The sequence below is a fragment of the Balaenoptera physalus genome, assembly GCF_965194825.1.
Source record: "Balaenoptera physalus genome assembly, chromosome: 14".
Lineage (NCBI taxonomy): Eukaryota > Metazoa > Chordata > Mammalia > Artiodactyla > Balaenopteridae > Balaenoptera > Balaenoptera physalus.
Window position 1 is genome coordinate 22713381 of NC_138893.1, and position 14736 is coordinate 22728116.

At 58.9% G+C, this 14736-nt stretch overlaps 1 protein-coding gene across 2 annotated transcripts; it reads left to right on the forward strand.

The window, feature by feature from the left end:
• The first annotated feature begins 2170 nt into the window (after positions 1 to 2170).
• On the forward strand, positions 2171 to 11465 carry CALY (calcyon neuron specific vesicular protein). Of its 2 annotated transcripts, none has more exons than XM_082424860.1 (6): positions 2171 to 2448; positions 7476 to 7618; positions 8549 to 8665; positions 9302 to 9415; positions 10435 to 10800; positions 11150 to 11465. In XM_082424860.1, exons 2-5 carry the CDS (start codon positions 7496 to 7498, stop codon positions 10765 to 10767), a joined length of 687 nt encoding a protein of 228 aa, XP_082280986.1. In that variant the 5' UTR covers positions 2171 to 2448; positions 7476 to 7495; the 3' UTR covers positions 10768 to 10800; positions 11150 to 11465. The 2 variants fall into 2 exon arrangements, with proteins under 2 accessions (XP_082280986.1, XP_082280987.1); XM_082424861.1 differs by lacking the exon at positions 2171 to 2448 and adding an exon at positions 5361 to 6768.
• The last annotated feature ends 3271 nt before the right edge of the window (positions 11466 to 14736 follow it).

Sequence of the window (14736 nt, forward strand, 5' to 3'; positions counted from 1 at the left end):
TTTAACAACTCAGTAACAACAAGACAAACAACCCAACTGAAAGATGTTCAGAACGTTTAAACAAACATTTCACCAAAGATATACAGGTGGCTAAGAAACCCACGAAGAGATGTATAGTTAATGATGGAATAAAATGTATGTTTTTAAGACAAGACAAGAAAATTTAAGCAGACCATACTCCCTGCCCTGGGCCCTCCTCAAGAGCAAGAATGTCTGCCTCACCAAAAAGATCATTTTTTTTTCCCTCCTTCCTTCTTTTCCTAGTTCTGTTAGGGTCGTGGTGCCCTGCACTCGATTCATACATGTAGAGCTGGAGTGTATATTTTCGGTGAACTTTACATAAAATGTCAGGGTCATTTTGATGAACAATCCTTTGTCTTGAAAATGTATAGAGCTGTGCCTTCAACCTCTAGCAAGCTGAACAGTCCTCAGAGTTTTCTGAGTTATAATCCTCAGGTTGCCTTGAATAAAATTCTCTATTTCTTCTTTAGATGGACTACTGATTAATTTTTGTTGACATTAGCATCATTAGTTATTAGGGATGCAGATTCAAACCACAGTGAGATATCACTCATCCTACTAGTGGGTATGAGGTCAGCGTTATGAGCAGAATTGTTTCCTCCCAAAATTCATACGTAGAAGCCCAAACCCTCAGGACCTCAGCATGTGACAGTATGTGGAAATATGGTCTTTAAAGAGATAATTAAGTTAAAATGAAGTCATATGGATGGCCTTAATCCATTCTGACTAGTGTCCTTATAAGAAAAGGAGATTAGGGACTTTCCTGGTGGCGCAGTGCTTAAGAATCCGCCTGCCAATGCAGGGGACATGGGTTCGAGCCCTGGTCTGGGAAGATACCACATGCTGCAGAGCAGCTAACCCTGTGCTCCACAACTACTGAGCCTGTGCTCTGGAGCCCGCGAGCCACAACTACTGAAGCCCACGTGCCTAGAGCCCGTGCTCCGCAGCGAAGAGCAGCCCCCGCTTGCCACAACTAGAGAAAGCCCGCACGCAGCAACAAAGACCCAACACAGCCAATTATGAATTATTTATTTATTTAATTATTTTTTAAAAGCTTAAAAAAAAAAAAGCAAAAGGAGATTGGGACACAGATACACACAGAGGAAAGGCCATCTGAAGACACAGGGAGAAGCCGGCCTCTATAAGGCAAGGAGAGGGGCCCAGAGGAAACCAACCCTGCCGACACCTTGATGTCTGACTTCCAACCTCCAGAATCACAAGGAAATAATTCCTGTTGTTTAAGCCACCCGGTCTGTGGTACTTAGTTATGGCAGCCCTAGCGAGCGAATACAGACGGCTGCAGTAAAAAGGAGAGACAGTAACACGCGTCCGGGGCGGGGGTGAAGCCAAGCCCCTCTGCACCGCTGGTGAGAATATGAAATGCTGCAGCCACTTTGGAAAAAAGTTAAAACATTTTCTTTAAAAACTACATGTCAACTACCATTCGACCCAGCAATTCCACTCCTAGGTACCTGCCCAAGAGAAATGAAAGCCCTGTGTCCACACAAACACTAGTCCAAGAACGTTGGCAGCAACGCTGTCAACAGTAGACACACCTGGGACAAACAGTCCAGAGCCTGGCGACTGAATAGATCAAACGGGACACATCCGCACCACGGGGCACTAGTCAACAGCAAAAAGGCGTGACACAGCCGCGCCATCGCTCCTCGGCCAGCTGTGAGCCCAGGTGTGGAGCCCCGCCCCTGCTGGGCTGAGCCCCGGGGTCCTGAGACCACGGTCCCCGCTCACCTGCTCGCTCGGACCACGCGACTGCGCGGCGGCTGCTCTATGCCCGGCGCTGTGCAGGCCCTGGGCCACAGCGGCTACCGGGAGCCACGGGCTTGTCCTCGGAAAGCGGACAGTCGGGGCTTTGGACGCCGAGACGCGAGGAGGAGGCCCTCTGGGCAGGTGGGGGCCCAACCCAGCTGTGCCTGAACCAAGCGGCCCAAAGGGGGCAAGAGGGCAAGTCTGCGCGCCCGACAAGGTGGTGCCTGGGAGCCTGGACATCCCTGGGGGAGGATGCTGGCCAGGGTGTCCGTCCCCTCCCCCCCCCCCCGCCCCGCCTGCAGTGCGGTGGTGTGAGTGTGTGAGGTGTATGTATATGTGTGTGCAGCGTGTGAATAGTGTGTGTGTGATGTGTGTGTGATATGTGTGCCGTGGGTGGATGTGGTGTGCGTGTCTAAGCCAGTGACAGGTTGGGGGGGGCGCAGCGCAGCTCCTACGGGCATGCGTGGGAGGGGGGCAGCGGCGGCAGACGCAGTGCTCCCCTCCTCCAGCCTGCATCTCCCTGGCAACAAGGGCAGCCTCGGTCTGGGGCTCGGCCCCTCCCCCGCCGCGCCCCAGCTGAGAAGCGTCTGGAACCGCATCCTTCCTCCGCATCCTTGTCCTGCGACCGCATCCTGCTGCAGCTGCCCGTTGGAGCCGCCTGTGAGCCATTTCCACATTTGTCCTTGCGGAGCGGGGCCGGGGGGAGGGTGTGCGCGTGCGTTGCGCGGGTGTGCGTGGTGGGTGTGCGGGGGTCGCAGGTATACTGGTGTGTGTGCACGGATGTGCGAGGGACGTGTGCAGGGGTGGGAGAGTGGCGGGCGGGGGGAACTGCGGCTGACCCGTTGGTGGCCGGCCGGGCAGGGGTCCTCCCCTGGGGTCTCTGCTGACCCGAGCGCAGGAGGTTGTCCTCAGGCCCCCCCGAGGGGCGGCTCGGGTGGGGGCGGGACTGCTGGACATCAGCTCCCCCCGTCCCGTGGTGACTGCAGCCCCCTCCCCGCGAGCCAGCTCCACCTCTGCAGGTCTGAGAGAGCCAGTGGGAGCTGGGCGTCCCGAGGTGAGGAAGGGGTACGAGTTCCAGGACTGGTTCAGCACTACCTGAGGGGGTGGGGGAGGCAGAAGGGGCTTCCGACGGACCAGATCACGAAGCGCTGCCGGCAACGGCACGGTGGTGGCGGAGGAGAGTGAGGCTGCGTGGCAGGCGGGACGTGGCCAAGAAGCGGGGAGTGGGCATTTGTCCAGAACCGCCTGCCGCGGGCTCTCGGTGCGGAGCCACAGGTGGCTGGTACTTGGGACGCTGAGGCGGGGGGCAGACCTGCGCCGCCCCCACCTGCCCCGCTCGCCTGGGCCTCTCAGGGCTGGGCTGGCGCCTGCAGTCCAGCTGCCCTTGAACCGGCAGTCAAACCCCCCATCGGCCTGCATGGCAACGGGTGGGAGCGCACCTGGGTGGGCGTTGCGGCTGGGCCTGGAAGGGGCGGCGCGGGGGCGGGGGCCTTGCGGGGTTCGGCAAAGCGCGCAGGCCCCCCGCGCTCCGTCGTCACACGCACGCCCGATGCGCACAGGACGCTCGTGCCCGCCCGCACATGCAGGCTCCCGTGCGTACCTCCTAGTGACGCAGCATCGCAGGGTGGCGTATGTGTGAAAGCGAGTCTGTGACGCGACCTGCAGCCGCGCTTCCTGAAGGCTTTCAGCTGAGGGTCCGTGCCCTCCCGTCCAGCCACCCATCGCAGCCTCAGCACAGGCTCACTGCTCAACCTGTGCCCCCTCCCCAGGCCTCGTAGAGGAGACGTACACAGCCCCACACCCCAGCCCAGCAGCCTGCGGCGAGCGGGGAGCAGCTGATCCGCTGTCGAAGGCACAATTACAGCGCAGGGTGGAGGGAGGGGGCCGGCGGGAGGAGTAGGGAAGACCCCTCCCAGTCCACGGAGCTATGTGTCTGTCATGTGAATGAGCCCAGCCTGCCTGCCCAGAGGGTCTGCATGACTCAGGCAGGGAAAGGAATTTTGCGGGGTGGGGGGGGGGGAGGTTGCCAGATGCAGCCCAGCCCCTACCCCAGCATTCTGCCTGGAGCAAGGCGCCTGGAGCCAGACGCAGAGGGTCCGTTGGGCCCCCAAGTCTTCTTTTCTTCAAGAAGACGTGTCATTGCCTGCCTGTCTCTGTTGCCATGGAAACCCAAGATGATGTAACGTGGACGTCATGCAGAGGCAGAGGAGTTGGAGCTTACGTTTGGCTTAAAGGGAACCCAGAGGCGGAGCTCGTATGGGTAGGGGCCTCCTGCGGGGGAGGAGGGGGAGACCTCGGCCTTCCGCCTTCCAGGGCGCGCGGCCACCAAGCTGAGATTGACAGGTTTGCGGGGGTGGGGGCTGCGCCCCCTCTGCCCCTCCCGGCTCCTGTCTGTAAACCGCAGGTTGGGTTTGAGAGTGGCGGAGCGTCTGCTGCGTGAAGGCCCCCAGGCCCCTACCCCTGGATGGCACCCTCCCCAACCCCTCGCCAAGCTCCCCTCAAGGCCGGGGCGCTTGCTGTCCCCACCTCGCACAGCCCTCCCCTGCAGTCCCCGGTCGTTCCCCCCGCCCCCTCTGCGGCCCCCTCTCGGCGGCGGCTTTCATCTCTATTTTCTTCTTCGCACTGGATCGCCCGACCTTTTTTTATTTATATGTTGATGGCTCCTTGCCCATCTCTGCCTCGTGGAGCGTGGACGTCATATAAGCGCTGTACGAGAGGAGAATGACAGATGGCCCGCCCGTCTGGGGCAGGTGCCCAGGTACCCGGACGTCATCCACAGGCCCGAGCCCCGGCCAGGCCTCGACCCGCCTCAGGAAGAGCACACCGCCCCAGCCTGGGGTGGGTGGGGAGTGGGGACGCTTTGCCGGTCTGTACGGCCCGGGCAAGGCGCGCACATCCAGGGAAGGGCGCCGGCTCAAGACCCTAAGAGAACCCTCCTCCGCGGGCGCCTGGGGAGTGAGTCCACGATGGGGCGGCCCCTCTCCCAGCCTGGGCCGGGGGCTTCCTGCCCTCCCCACAGTGGCCGCCCCGAGCCTCCCTGCCCAGCGCCTCCCACACGTCCTGCAGGTCTGTCTGACTCTGCCGCTGGCAGGGGCTCCCCTTCTGCGTTCCCACCTGGCCTGCCCGCACCGGAACCCACAGCAGGGCCTGGCTGCCGGGGTTTGAGTGAGGGCCTGGCAAGCACCGGCGGTGGTGGAGCTGATGCCCAGAAGGGATCAACTAAGCCCATGTGCCGCAACTACTGAGCCCATGTGCCACAACTACTGAAGCCCGCGTGCCTAGAGCCTGTACTCCACAACAAGAGAAGCCACCGCAACAGGAAGCCCATGCACTGCAATGAGAATAGCCCCCACTCGCTGCAACTAGAGAAAGCCCGCGTGCAGCAACAAAGACCCAATGCAGCCAAAAATAAATAAAATAAAATAAATAAATTTATTTTAAAAATACATAACTTGATATATTTTTTAAAAATTCACACAAAAAATTCACCTTGGAATTTTGATTGGGATTTATTGATTCAATAGCTACACTTTGAAGGGAAATGACGTTTTTAAACATGGAAACTTCCAAAATCCATGGCCATATCTTTCCGCATTTATTTAAGGAATTTAAGAGTTATTTGGTCCTAGTCAATAATGTCTTTTTTTAAAAAATATTTATTTATTTAGGCTGCACAGGGTCTTAGTTGTGGCATGCAGGCTTCTTAGTTGTGGCAGGCATGCGGAATCTAGTTCCCTAACCAGGGATCAAACCTGGGCCCCCTGCATTGGGAGCATGGAGCCTTACCCATGGGACCACCAGGGAAGTCCCAGTCAATAATGTCTTGACAGAAGTTTTCTCTGTTTTTCCACAGGGAGGTCCTTCTAATCTCTTCTTAGACCTGCTCCTGAGCATTTGATATTTCTGATACTGTTTAAGTAGAATCTCTCAACAAATTATGTTTTAATTTTTTGTCACTGATACATAGAAACAGGATTGATTCCTGAATACCTTAAACCCATCAACTCTGCTGAACTCACTTTCCAATCCATATAATTTATATGCAGATTCTTTTAGATTTTCTACACACACAAGATGCTTTCTCTGTGAATAATGAGTCTTACCTAATCTCATCCAGGCTTTGTACCTCTTATTTCTTTTTCCTGCCCTATGACTTGGCTAGGACCTCTATAAATCACCATCATTTATAGAACTGATAATAAAGAGCCTTGTATCTCCCTCCCAATTTTATTTTATTTATTTGTTTATTTTTTTGGCTGTGCCGCGCAGCTTGTGGGATCTTAGTTCCCAGACCAGGGATTGAACTGGGCCCTCGACAGTGAAAGCGTGAAGTCCTAACCACTGGACCACCAGGGAATTCCAATAGATTTTTTAAAATAGTAAACAAATGTTGAATCTTACCAGATACTTTTTCAGCTACTATTGAAATTGATCAGATCATTTTTCTTCTTTATTCTGTTCACATGGTGAAAATAATGATTGCTTTTCAGATGTGAAATTTCCAGAATACAGCCAGCCTTTTAATATCTTGCTGGATTCCACACGCTTGCACTTTATCTGGGGCCTTGGCACTGGTGTTGGTGGGCAGCATGGCCTGCGAGGTCTTCTGTCTCGTTGTCCTTGCCGAGTTCTGAGACAGAGGTCGTGCTGCCTTCACAAGCTGGGGTGTGCTCCCTTGTTCTTTCCTCTGGATGAGTTTTGTATGAAATTTGCATTATTTCCTCCTTAAGTGATTGGTAGAATCCAGGGGTGATTCTGCCTGGGCCTGGAGTTCTTTGTTGGAAGATTTTAACAACAGATTTAATTTCTTAGTGGACATGGGACCATTTCTTTCTCCTTTTGATTGACTGAGTATATTTTGTGGTTCTGTTTTTTCAGTTTCAAGTCATTTGCTGTGTTCCTTTTCTCTTATCGGTCAGCCTAGAAGTGAAACCATCTTGACCTCCCCCAGGAAGCTCTGTGCTCCTCCAAGCCATGCAGGTCCCTCCCCCCTCCTCCCTGCCCCCCACTCCTGTTCTTGTCGGGGCATCCAGCTCCCCAGATGGTCCCGTCCACGTACACCATTACTGCCATGCTCTGTGCAGTTCGCTCTTGGATTCGTTCACCAGCATCCTCTTTCTGTAGCTCTTTGTTACTTCCTGCATCTCCAGTAGGGTTGCCAGATAAAACGTAGGACACCCAGTTAAATTTGAATTTCAGATAGACAATACTTTTTAGTATAAGTATATCCCTGTATTGCATATTACATGGATATATCATAAAAAGCAAAAGCATCCGTTGCTTATCTGAAATTCAGATTTAACCTGGCGTACTGTACTTTTATTTGCTAAGTCTGGCCACCCTACTCTCCAGGCTTCTATCTGGGATTGTTTTCTGTTGGTTGCTGCCCTTAGAATGTCTCCTGGAGCAGGTGGGCCAGTGGAAGACTCTGCCAGGCAGTCACCAGTCAGAGGCACTATCGCCTGCACAGCTGTGGGGGCCAAGGGGAGTCCAGTGGGCAGGAAGGGACTAGAATCCTGTGGCTGGACTCACCCGGTTTGTCCTGGGGAGGTTGGCCTGGCCGCCCACGGCCCGACCCACCTCTGGCGTGAGGAGCATCAGGGCCAGCCTGGGGCCCTCTCACTCCAGAGCCAGCTGGTGTGGACATCTGTTCGGTGGCCAGTGACCCTGTGTCTGCCTCTGGACAGGACGAGGACCGCCATCCACCATGGTGAAGCTGAACTGCAGCTTCTCGGGGAAGACAGGCTCCGGGGACGCGGCCACCATGGACAGCGTCCCTCTCATCAGCCCCCTGGACGTCAGCCAGCTACAGCCTGCGTTCTCCGACCAGGTGAGGGGCCTGGGCCGGTGTGGAGGCCTGTCTCATCCTGCCCTGGAAACACATGGGCGTTAGCGAGGTGGCTTTAGGTGTGGCCTCCTCTAAGGGGCAGCTGAGCGAGCGGAGGAAGGGCCAGGCTGAGGCTGCTGTGTGACCCGGTCGGCTCCCCCCGCCACCCAGAACTGCCCTTTCCTCATCTGCAAACAAGGGTAAAACTGGCCACGGGTGGTGGTGAGGATTCACGTGCTCTCACAGACAGTGCCCAGCTTGCCTGCTGTCCAGCAGGTGCTCAGCCGCAAAAACTACCCCCCTTCCTCTGCTGGGCGTGCTCTTTCTTAGACTGCGGCCTGAGATGAGGTCCTTGGGCAAGGGGTGGGTGGAGGGGGGCTCTCAGGAGGAACCTGTAAGAAGCAGAGCTCAGCTCAGGCACAGCCCTGCCTGACCCCACCGGAGCTCTGGAGACTGAATGGCACGGAGAGTTGTCCCAGCCTGAGGCCCCTGTCAGTCAGCCACTGACGAGGGCAGGGGGCACTTCCCAGCATTGCTCCCATGAGTCGAGGGCAGTTCTCCAGCGATCTGTGTGGGCTTCGACCATGCCTGCTACCGTTCTGGACCTGGTTCCCAAAGGGAAGGCTCAGTGGTGGGCTTCCTGGAGGAGGGGGCCAAACTGTGGTGCCATCGAAGAGGAAGCTTCTGGCAGGGACAGCTAGTGTCCTCAGAGCTGAAGGCAACCAGCAGACATAGGGGCTCTTTCCATCATCTGGCCAGGCCCTGGGCTGCCACGGCCCTGGCCAGCTTCCAGTGTCCCCTTCCCTTGGTGTCAGCTTGTAGCCACTAGAGCCCTGCCACTAGCACCCACACCACTGCGGGCAGCTGACCCCTGCCCCCTTTCCCTCCCAGCCCTCCTAGTTCAGGGTCCTCCTGCATTATTTCTTCCCACAGGTTGTCATTAAGACACAGACGGAATACCAGCTGTCCTCCGGGGACCAGCCAACAAAGTTCTCCGACCTGGAGGCCCAGAAGCTGGGCGGTGGCCACCCGGAGGATGCACGTGGCAGGGTAACCCAACCCTCCCCGCCAGTTCCGTGGGGAGTCAGGGCAGGGGAGGTGGAGAGGCAGCTGCAAGCTATGGGAACCCAGGCTCTGGGCTGGGTGGGCCGGGGGGCCCTCGGTCAGGGTCCTGCGCTCAGTAGAGCTGGACAGGGAATCACCCCATCAGAGGTAGGGGTCAGGCCTGGGCAGCACCGGGCTCCTGCCAGCCTCCCCGCTGCTGCGGTAACATGGGCTGAGGGCAGCCGCCGCCCTCAGAGGCGCTCCTGGCGGGAGACGCAGTGCCTGCTCGCGCCCCGCACCCTTTCCCGAGTGGGTCGTTTGTCTCTTCATCGGTGACTCGCGGATTCCCGTATACGATGGAGACTCACTTTTCCTGCTGTGTCTCTGGCAAATGTGTTTTCCCTTCCTCTTCTAGCTCTTCAGCTTACTAATGGTGGCTTTTTGATAACTTTTAGTGTACCATTTCTAAAGCCTTTCATTTCTCAGCAGTAACTCTGCCCCTTTCCCCTTTCCCCATCCTTTCTGAGAGGCCGGTGAGCCCTGGGCTGTGTGCGCGATGGGCGCCGGCCCTGAGGTTCGCGGCCCGGGCCCTGCGCAGCCTCACCCCCCCACCTCTCCTCTCCGCACCTGCCCACCCCCCAGATGCCCACAGGGCGGATGATCGCCTTCACCATGGCGCTCATGGGCTGCCTCCTGATCATGTACAAGGCCATTTGGTACGACCAGTTCAGCTGCCCCGACGGCTTCCTGCTTCGGGTAAGGCCGGTGGATTGGCCACCAGGGCTGGGAAGGGCAGTCGTGCCCTGCAGGCAGAGTGCCAGGGAGGGTCCCGGGGGGTGTCCTGTGGAAGGACGGGGTGCCTCCCCTCCTCTCCCCCAAGCTACCCCCAGGAGGGTTGGTCTGGGGCGTTCCCAGCTCTGCGGGAACGTGACCTGCAAAGGCCCTCAAGCCCTGTCACCTCCCAGGTATATTCAAGTCCTATCTTTAGAAAAATTAAAAGAAAAGGTGTTTTAGCGAGAGGTTTTCTCTTCCTGTAATTTAAAAAGTAAAGCGTAAGGAAGGAGGTCCAGGTGGAGGGAAGTCTCCCTCACTTGCATGTGGCGTGTTTCTATGTCACAGGATGTTAAGGTTTTCTCTATGCTTGGAAAGTGTTTCCCATCCTTGTTTCTTTTCTGTCAGCTTTGCTTATGGTGACGTTTACCATTTTCAGTGTATTTTTTCAAGACTCTTAAGTTTTCAGTAGATAAATCCTCCCCCTTTCCCCCTGATTTCCGAGAGGGAAGCGCTCCCCCCACAGAGGCCACAAGCCCTCACTGTACTTCCAGGGGTGCACCGGGCTGCTACCGCCCCTCACTCACTGGGATCCCCTCGGGGGCCCGCGGGGCGGGGGCGGGCCGCGGGCCACTCGCCGAGCCCCCTCCCCTTCCCTCGGGAGGAGGCCACGGCCACCGGTGCGTTTCGAGAAGGGCTGGCTCTCTGGGGAGCCTCCAGTTCTGAATTGGAGGCCGACCCCTGATGGCTTGAAATTACAGCAGAAATCAGTGTATTTAGGGGCACTGTCTACAGTATGACCGAACTGCTCAAAAGCAGAAGGGACGGGAAGGAACGGGAAGGCCCAGAGGTGACTGCCCGCCCGCGGGTGGCCCACGGACGCGGCTCCCGCATCGCGGCTGATGCCACTGAGAAAAAACGCACCCCGCTTTGCACACTCGAGCCCAGGGGCGCGGCAACCACACCTCTCCCCCACCCCGCCCCTGACCGGCCCCCTTCCGCAGCACAAGATCTGCACCCCGCTGACCCTGGAGATGTACTACACCGAGCTGGACCCCGAGCACCACCGCAGCCTCCTGGCGGCCATCGGGGCCTACCCAGTGGGCCGCAAGCACGGCACGGAGACCCCGTGGCTGTCCGCGAGCTACCATGCCTTCAAGGAGGCGCCCAAGGCGCACAAGACGCCTGCCCGCGCGGCCATGGCGGCGGTCACCGAGCCCTCGCGGAAGCCCTCGGGGAAGCCCTCGGGGAAGCCCTCCGGGGAGGCCTCGGCGCCTGGCGAGAAGGAGGCGGCGCAGAAGGTGGAGGGGAGCGCGCCGCCCCCAGCCCCCCAGTGATGGCCTCCGGCCTCCGGGCCGCAGCCCGTCCGGGTAGGTGGGACCCTCCTCCCTATCCGCCCCCCCACCCCGGGGGGGAGGGGCGCCGGCCCGGTCTGCCGGAGGCTTACTCAGGGCTGCTGTCCGCCCTGGCGACCCCTGTGACCGCGTGAGGGTCTCGGGCAGGGAGCAGGGACGAGGGCGTGGGCAGGGCAGGATGGGGGATGGGGGGCGTGGGCAAGGCGCGGGGGTCGGGGACCGGAGTGTGGGCGGGGCGGGGTCAGGTGGACTGGAGGCGGGAGGGCGGAGTTCAGCCTCCGTTCTTCGCACGCAGGTGGGCGGGGTGGTCGTGCGCCCCCCCCAACTTGCCCGGCCTCACCCCTCCTCCTCTGTGTCTTCGCAGCGTCCCACGCCGGCACCTGTGACCGCCCTCGCCCCACGCTCCCCGCTCTGTGGTCGCTGTGGTCGCCGTGGTCGCGCCCCTGCTCCCAGGCCCCCTCGATGACGCCCCCAGCCCCGTGAGCCTCTGGCTCTGTCGCTTTTCTCTGAGTAAAGATTCGCCTCCACCTGGATCTCGCGCTTCCCTGAGCATCCTCGGTTCTCCGGCCTTTTTCCTGACCCCCCAACCCCATTCGGGCGAGGGCCCGAATTCTGTCCCCCGTTGCCCAGCGTTTCTCAAGCTTTAAAGCTCAATTTAAAAGCATTTATTAACCTAGTAACCTTTGTATATGTCTTCACTTATTCTTTAATTAATACGCCATTAATTTATACATTTAATACATTTAATCTCTCTAAACTTTTAAAGACATTTCCCGGAAGTGACAAACTTCATTAATTAGATTCCCTGTGGGTCTCATACCCCAGGAGCCCCCTGAGCATCTAACAGCGCGGCCCCCACCCGCCTGACACCGCGAGGTCGGAGTTAGTCAGAGCTTAAACTGAAATTCTCTCGCCTCCTGGAACTAAAACCCAGGATTGCTGAGATGAAATTTAAGCCATTTCAAGTTAAAATGAGCTGCCTGTGCTACATCCTCTTAAGACTTTCCCGGGTTTTCAGCAGCAAACAGGAACTGACGCTGCTCGCACCACTTCTGGACGAACCTAAGCCAAGAGGGGCAGCGAGAGCAGGGCTCCACCCTCCCCGCGCCGTCTGCGGGGTCCTGCGGCCCACCTCGCCGCACCAGGACAGGCTCCTGGGATGGACCCGGGCCAAGAGGGCCGTGGGTTCTGGCCAGTGTCAGGGTGTGGGCTGGGTGGCCTGCCCGGCCTGCTGCAGTAGCCCCGGCCGCACAGTGTGGCCCGCAGAGGTAGAAGCTGTCCTGGGTGTTGAACTGGGGTGGGGGCTCCTGGCTTGTGTTTTGAGTGGTCTCCCGTCAGAACCGGCCTCCAGAACCCACCTGGCTGTGGCTGTGTCCCCAGGTGGGACGTCCCGCCTCAGGGTTCCTGCCATTCACCTAGCAGCTGGGGATTGGAGGGCGGGGTCCTCGGCCAGAGAAGAGAGTCAGCCGCAGCCCTGCCACGGGGGCTGCACAGTCTCTTGGGGCCAGACTCCTGAAAACTCAGTTTCCTCATCTGTAAAATGGGGACCCAGGCAAGCTGGCGCCTGTGGGGTTGCTGGGACAGGGCCCCTCTCACGAATGTGGGTTCCCTCTCTCTGGAACAAGGCTCTCTGTGCCCCTGGGGTCACCCAGGCTCCGCTGGGCAGCGCCAACATCAACCCGCTCCCAGGGTACCTTCTGCAACCCGCCCCACCAAGGGCATCCTGCTGAGGGACCCCTCCCCCCACTGCTGCCACCCTCATGGCCAACCCCGTCACCTGCGTGGACCCCTTGCAGCAACACGCAGCTCTGCCGTCTCCTTGGCCAAAGTGACTCTCAACTACCCTGGACCCCAAGACCTGTGGAGACGCTGCTCAGCGAGGCGGTTAGGACCTGCCCTCACACTCCGTCCCAGCTGGGCCTGGTGCCCCCCGGCCCCGCCCAGGTCTCCCCTCTAGGGAGGACCTCTGGGGAGAGCGCCTGGCTCATGGCCTCGACCCAGTGCTCAGGACGCACGGAGCAGGTACAGGACAGCCCTCTGCTGTCAGGACCCCCACCCTGTCCCCTTGGGGGAGGATCCTGGCGAGGGCAGCTCTGGCCCATCCCCACCGTCCATGGTAAGAGGACTAGCTGTCCCAGCCAGGTGGAGGGTCAGTGGAGGGGCCTAGGAAGTCTTGGGGATGTCAGGAGGTCCTAAAAGGCCCTGGAGGGTCGTATGGGGCCCTGGGGACAGTCCATTCAGAGCTTCAGGTCACCCCTGCTGGATCCAGGCCTGAGCTGGGACGGGGGTCACCAGGGTGTGACAGCCTCATCCTGGAGGCCTTCCTCTCCTGTCTCATGGGAAACCGCGGGGCTGAAGGGGGGGCTGCTGCAGAGGCCCCGTGGGGTGGCTGCCGGCGGGTGGCGTGCCAGGACGCAGGGCCGGCCTCGGACAGCTGCGGGAGCACCTGGTGACCAGCAGCCTTGTGGGGGGGCTCCCAGCACTGGTTAGGGCCTCAGCCCCTCCCTGGGGCTCGCGGGCCCCAGCCCGCCTGAGGTCACCCCACTGAGAGCCAGTCCAGGACCCAGCAGAGGAGCTTCCTGGGGCGTCTGCAGGGAAGGCAGCAGGAGCCCCCACTGTTCCGAGGCTCCTTCGTGCGCACAGGTAGGCCTCCGCCTACATGTGGGCGTGTGCAGGTTACATGTGGGTACGTGTGCATACATGTGGGCATGTGCGGATACATGTGGGTGCGTGCGCACGGGTAGGCCTCCGCCCCAGGTCCACGGAGCCTGCACCTGCATCCTCACCTGCCCAGGGTGGTGAGATGGGGGTTCGTACTGGGGCAGACAGCGGAGGTTGGGCACTCAGGGGTCTCTCCTCCTGCCTCCACCGTGAAGGCCCTGCTCCTGGGTGACCCCAACCACCGACCACTGGAGCGGGTGGCAAGGCCGAGGGGTCAGAGCAAGCAGTGTGACCCTGGGCAGCCCTGAGTCCAGGCTGCGGGGAGGTGGGCAGGCTTCCTGGCATTCTGGAGTGGCAGGCCTGGGTCCCACGGCCCTGGAGTGGGTGCTGGGGGCTGGCCAGCCTGGGACCCCCCAGACCCAGGTCCCCGGTGGGCACTCTGGGGGGATCACTTCTCCAGGTCTAGCGCCGCCACTGCCTGGAGCTACCCGGCCCCAGTGTGGGGATCTGTGCCATACTGCGGGTGGCCAGGCCCCAAGAACTGGAGCAGGGCTGGCTGAGGCAGGGCCTGCCTGCCCCGGGCACAATCCAGAAGAGGCTTGGATTTCCCACAGCCCACGTTACAGATAATGGTCCCATAGAAAGGCTCGTTTAAACGTTTCCCCTTTCTTGTTGCACAAATGTGCTATTTCATGACAAAAAAGTCCGGCCTTTTGAAGTGACAGACTGCCCTTCTTTTTGTCCGTCTGCCCATCTTTCAGCTGCACGGCTCGGTGCTACTGGGCAGGAATGCCAGTGTCATCAATGGTGTGCCCGAGGAGCCAAGGGGCCATGCATGTGCATATGTGTGGGTGGGTGTGCATACATGTGGGCATGTGCGGATACATGTGGGTGTGTGTGCATACATGTGGGCGTGTGTGCATACATGTGGGTGGGTGTGCATACATGTGGGTGCATGCAGATACATGTGGGTGCGTGTGCATACATGTGGGCATGTGCGGATACATGTGGGTGCATGTGGGCGTACATGTGGGCGTGTGCGGATACATGGGGGGTGTGGGCATACATGTGGGTGCGTGTGCATACATGTGGGTGTGTGTGCATACATGTGGGTGTGTGCATACATGTGGGTGCATGCAGATACATGTGGGTGCGTGTGCATACATGTGGGCGTGTGCGGATACATGTGGGTGCACGTGGGCATACATGTGGGCATGTGCGGATACATGTGGGGGTGTGTGGGCATACATGTGGGTGCGTGCAGGATACATGTGGGTGCATGTGAGCATA